This window comes from Pristiophorus japonicus, chromosome 2 (assembly GCF_044704955.1).
Source record: "Pristiophorus japonicus isolate sPriJap1 chromosome 2, sPriJap1.hap1, whole genome shotgun sequence".
Taxonomy (NCBI): domain Eukaryota; kingdom Metazoa; phylum Chordata; class Chondrichthyes; family Pristiophoridae; genus Pristiophorus; species Pristiophorus japonicus.
The window spans coordinates 96,215,527-96,221,368 of record NC_091978.1 but is presented as its reverse complement, the minus strand read 5'-3'; the positions used below and the strand labels follow the sequence as shown (position 1 = coordinate 96,221,368).

At 40.7% G+C, this 5,842-nt stretch overlaps 1 protein-coding gene across 1 annotated transcript; it reads left to right on the top strand.

Moving 5' to 3' along the window:
* The first annotated feature begins 801 nt into the window (after positions 1-801).
* On the top strand, positions 802-4,559 carry syt4 (synaptotagmin IV). The gene is made up of 4 exons (XM_070862497.1): positions 802-835; positions 1,801-2,636; positions 3,737-3,857; positions 4,246-4,559. The coding sequence occupies exons 1-4, from the start codon at positions 802-804 to the stop codon at positions 4,557-4,559; spliced, it is 1,305 nt and encodes a 434-aa protein (XP_070718598.1).
* Positions 4,560-5,842: the final 1,283 nt, after the last annotated feature.

Below are 5,842 nucleotides of genomic sequence, written 5' to 3'. Positions count from 1 at the left end.
AGTGGGATTGGAGGCGGGGGTGGGGGGGGGCAGGGGGCGCTATGTCCCTTGTATAGAGTGTGTCCGAAATCTAAGCCTGGATCGATTGATCGTGATAATTCCCCCCCTCCCCCCCAAAAAAAAACTTTAACAGTAATAGGACTAAAATCAGATGCCAATCATATACGCCGTTCATCTGAATTGCTTCTTTGCCGTTGCATTATTGTGCTCACAACACCAAGTGCAGCAGTAAGGTGATGGAGATGTCTGTTTTGTGCAGAGAACATGCTCCCACGTTTTGCAGCAGACAGTGTTGACGGCGTGAATCAGCCTCTCCCAGCCCCCCACCCTCCTCTGGCGCTGTTCTCCCTGGCCAGCAGAAATTAAACGACGCAACAAAAAAAAAGGTCCCTCCTATTACTGTCCTCCGAGCTGGTAGTTTTCAGACTACGGCCGTTTAACATAACTGATGGTCGGAATTTAAATAGCTCAGGGAGCAAAAGAGCTCAGCTCAGACAAGGCTTCGTCAGAAAGACGTCATCCAGCCATCCACGTCGACAGTGTTTGCGACTCCTCAGACCTGCAGCAGCCGGAGCCAGAGCCAGAGCCGGGGGATTCAGCACATCTCCAGCACAATATAATCCCCACACTGCCCACTCCACCAGACCCTTTATTTCGCGTCTGGGCAGTTTCCAGGAAATCATTTTAAAAAAGTGAAAGTCGTAAATTAAGCCATCAGCCTGGGAGAGGAAGAAATCTGTGGGCTGCGTTACCCGGAGAACTGGTGCCTTTCAGCACCGCGGACAGAGGACCAGCATCGACATGGCTCCGATTGTGCTGAGCGGGACAAGCTTTGGTAAGCTCATCCCTCGGGTGGATCTTTATTGACAAGCTTTCTTGTTCCCGATCTGTCGCTGCCACCTCTATGCCTGTGCTTACTGCTGTTTCTGGCACAGCGTTGCCACTTTGGGTGTTTATTTATGGTTTGATGGTGCTCACTGCATGCCTCCTGTTCCGACTCAGTAAAGACAATCTGATTCACAGCACCTTGCCCATCAAACGTAGATATTGTAAATATTAATATATTGTAAATATTAATATGAATGACTGGCTAACCATATTCTGATCGTAACGCCTCCTCCCGATTCTTGCACTTGACTTGTATGTCTGGATTCGCATGTTTCAGTTGGTCTATGCTTCGATTGCCTATTCCCACCTCTGTCATTGCTCTCTGCCTCTCTCTCAAAGTTCTGTATTTGTTTAATTCTCATTGCTCTCTTTCTCGATCGCCCGTTCACTTTTCTCGATCTTGTTTACTTCTAGTTTGCTCGTTTTGTCCAAATGTTCTTTTTAAATCCATATCCGTATCTTTGTAATCTGGTATTGGTTAATGTAGGTGTGAGCGGGGCCGCGCTAATTGGAGTCTGGCTAATCGGATTCACACCGATTCGTCTTGTTAATTAGACAATAACCAGAACTGCCGCTGTTTATCAGTTGTAGTGGCAGGACAATGTGGTAAAACAAGATTGATATGAATTACCTTATCTGTCGGTGCTTCAGGGACACCTTTTCGTATTTTTAAAAATTAAAAGTCTTCGAATCTCAATTTGCACCCAATATTCTACACTAATCGTACAATATTGCAAATTTACTTAATCTGCTTCCTTGGACTGCAGTAAGAACAACATAATTCAAATGAAGAATAGTTGGCAGGTGCAATGTGAGATGGTCGCTTTAATAAGACTAAAACTTAAGTTTGTTATATGCCCCTTGAACAGTAATGGGGTTCATAATCTTATTGCTATATTTGTTTTATTCTAGATGATGTGCCGGCAGTTATAGGGATAGTCAGTGCTTTTGGCCTGATATTTACAGTGTCCATGTTTGCATGGATCTGCTGTCAACGCAAGTCGTCAAAAGCCAACAAAACCCCTCCATATAAATTCGTGCACATGCTGAAGGGGGTCGACATCTATCCCGAGAATCTAAGCAGCAAAAAGAAATTCGGGGCAGATGAAAAATCGGACCATAAAGATAAGGACTCTTCAAAAGCCAAAATGCCAAAGAACTCTCTCCACTTGGACCTGGAGAGTCGCGATCAGAACGGAAATTTCACTAAAACTCATGCCAAAGTCCGCAGCTCCCCAGAAATCGAGAGCGTCCCGCCCAAGATATTCTCAGAAGGCGAGAAAGATAGCCTGTCATCCGAGACTTCGATCTCGGACAAGTCATCGGCACCTTCTGAGGGACAAAACAGTGAGCCCAAACTGGGATCCTTGATGTTCTCCTTAAAATACAACTTCGATAAGAAGGCCTTACTTGTGAACATTCTGGAGGCTCACGGGCTGCCTGCCATGGACGAACAGTCGATGACCTCTGATCCTTATATTAAAATGTCAATCTTGCCTGACAAAAAGCATCGAGTGAAAACTCGCGTCCTCAGGAAAACCCTGGACCCAGCATTTGACGAAACGTTCACGTTTTACGGCATCCCCTACGGCCAAGTGCAAGAGCTGTCTCTGCATTTCCTGGTGCTGAGCTTTGACCGGTTCTCAAGGGACGATGTGATTGGAGAGGTCCTGGTGCCAATGTCAGGAATCAATCTGTCGGAAGGCAAAGTGCAGATGAACAGGGATATCACCAAGAGAAACTGCCGGGTAAATGTTTGAAACGCCCTCTCGTTGGATGGGGGAAGGCGCTGTGCCGCTGCTCACAGCATAGATGCGCTGTGTGCTTTGCGGGGTTTAGTTGAAAAAGATAGCTCATCACTTATTGATGGGGATAAGGGAGAGGTTAGCTTAGCGCCAGAGGCAGATGTCTGGTGTGGAACATACATGAGAAGGTTGTATTTTGAAAGGATTAACATGGATACCGAAAACGAACGAGTCGCGTTAGACTTCGATCAAATGTAATTTTAGAAACGATTATGGGCAGAAAATATGCAATATTTTGTAGTATATAAGTTAAATATTTCTGGTTTGAATAAAAATGTGCAGATATTGTTGGATATGCACTTCTTGCAGCATAATAATTACAATAGTTTCAAAAAGCTCTTCTATTGGAAACATGGTCCACAATGAAATGTTTAACTCGTGAGAGTCCCAACACCCGAACTGAGAAATTGGAACGGATCCTTATTTCATTAAATAAAGCAAATCAAAAACGAAAGCAAACAGTTACATAGAATTTATAGCACAGAAACAGGCTATTCCATCCAACTGGTCTATGGCGGCGTTTCTGCTCCACTCGAGTCTCCTCCCACTCTACTTCATCGAAACCTATATTTCATTGGCAGAATGTGCCTGCCTCAAGTTTAGCACCAGGGCGGGATACTAAGCAAACACAAAAAAGGGCTTGGCTATATAACAGCGGGGTAATTATTTTAAGGTAAATTCATACTGTATTAAAAAATATAAAATAACACTCATATTCCACTGTCCTCAAATTATGTTGAACAAAAATTGTTTATAGTATTAGTTGTCTAAAATAAAAATAATGAAGTAGATTACTGATAAACACAGCTTTAATTTTCCAGATGGAAATTTTATTCAAAACAGGATTTATCACTACTGAACGTTTAAAATATAGTTTATCATTTTAATGATGGGTAACAAGGTACCAGACAGATGTTGGATCATCATTTTGTCTCCTGCAGTGATAGTGTCATCAGAAAGGGCAGTGAGAGGATCTACTGTGCAGTGATAACAGCATGTTTCTGAAAGCCTATTCATATGTGTTTTGTTTTGCTCATTCACAGAAATCAGTGGGTCGTGGAGAATTATTAGTGTCCCTTTGCTATCAATCCACCACCAACACCCTGACTGTTGTTGTACTAAAAGCCCGTCATCTGCCTAAAAATGATGTATCTGGATTATCAGGTAATTATCCAAATAGGGAATCCAGTACAGCTGGAACAAAGCAAAATCCTGCTGAGATCCCTGTATCTATGTACCTATGTGTCTATCCTTCTATCTTTAACTCTATGTATCATCTTCAATTAAATCAAAAGGTATTCACTGAATATACATATATATAAAGAATGTTTTAAGATTGTGAGTGGAATATTTGTATAATAATTTCCATTTGTGGGATGCATAGCCTCATTATAATATAGATTAATCATATGATTACTTGTATTTTATGTCTGAAATAAGTAAGTGCAATTCAAATCTACTATGAATATAAAAATGAAAAGAGTTTCAAGTGAAAGGGTAGAAAGTATAATTAGAAAAGTTGAAAAACTGTATTATCTTGCTTTCTTGCCAGCTGCCGACCCTTACGTGAAAGTCAACCTGTACCATGATAAGAAACGAATATCAAAGAAAAAGACCCATGTTAAGAAGTGCACTCTCAATCCAGTGTTCAATGAGCTGTTTGTCTTTGACATTCCATGTGAGGGGATTGAAAACATCAGCGTTGAGTTTCTGGTCATCGATTTTGACAGAATGATGAAAAACGAGATCATTGGGCGCCTAGTGCTGGGAGCATCAGCAGAAGGGACAGTGGGAGAGCATTGGAGGGAGATCTGTGAGCACCCAAGGCGGCAAATTGCCAAATGGCATTGCCTGAGTGATGGTTAGCAGATAAACCAAGGGTTGGACCTTATTGTTTGATAGGCAAGGAAGAAGCTGTGCATTAACCAACCCAAAGCCTTTCTGAAGAATTTTCAATTTATACTAAATATACATAATTTGTACATCTGATTGTGGTATATTGTGATCTGTACTGTATAAGATGAAGTGGCGTTGTTTTCTTGTTTACTAACAATTTTAAGAAATTCAAAGTAGCTATTAGAATGGGTAGGCAAAATAAAAATATTAAATGTATGTCTGCATTTTGTGTGGCTGTTCAAGTTAGGAAATTTGTTTGTGAGAATTAAACTTCGAGGATGTAAGTTTGAAGGAAAAATTTAGAATTCACTGAAAGGTTTTACAATGGAAACCATAATATGAGTGAAATGAAAACATTTGAAGTAAAGCCATTCTAATGCTTGTAGCTCAAGAAGCTCAAAAGAATTACAAACAGGTCATGTATTGCCTTAATGTTGAAATATATTGGAGGGGAGGGGTTTAGGTGGCACAGTGGGTTTGATAATGGTTTTTTATTTCTGGGTTCAAATCTAGCCTATATTGATTAGGTGAAACTCTCCTCTATTGTTTAACAGTAAAGGTTCTACATAAAATTAACCCAGTTTCCAGTCAACAAGTGCCCAAAGTACAATACTACTTTTAATTTGGCACGAGTTGAAACCAAATTAGCAATGTCATTCAGAGAGGCCGGAGGAATAACTGGATGTGGGCAAAGGAAAAAGATCATTGTTGCAGTAGGAGACGCTTTCCTGAGATTGAGGTGGAGGAAGGGTAAAGGGAACTTTGTTACAGAGTTAACTGTGCTGTACCTGACCTGGAAATGTTTGATATTGACGCTCCGTACCTGAAATTGAAAGTGTTCCATTTCCAGCACTAATATCCCTCCCTGCGACAAGCACAGAATTTACCAAGAACATTTTTTTTAAATGAGAGTTGAGATATTCTAAGTGGATAGCAACATGAAGAATGGAAAATTACACTGAGAGAATTCACATTATAGACACATCCGTTTTAACGTTATTTCAACATGTAGCTTCAGAGATTTTAAATGTCCTGGCATTTGCATATTTTGACATTTTGTGCATGTCATATGTGTAAATAGTACAGATACCATCTACTTATTGGCAGCTGTAACTGGGGAGCAGTTGCATTAAAACTTTAACATTGTTTAATTGTGAAATCCTTTTCTTCACTCACTGACCTTGAAGGAAGCTGCTAAAAATGGGGTGTAAATAAAAAATAAATTCACTTAAACTCTTCGTAGAAACCATTCA

Bases quoted from the DNA above. Each gene is read 5' to 3' on its own strand.
- syt4 (XM_070862497.1), top strand. From the start codon at position 802: ATGGCTCCGATTGTGCTGAGCGGGACAAGCTTTG. The intron at 836-1,800 runs GTAAGCTCATCC...GTTTTATTCTAG, and splicing joins GCTGAGCGGGACAAGCTTTG to ATGATGTGCCGGCAGTTATA. The intron at 2,637-3,736 runs GTAAATGTTTGA...GCTCATTCACAG, and splicing joins TCACCAAGAGAAACTGCCGG to AAATCAGTGGGTCGTGGAGA.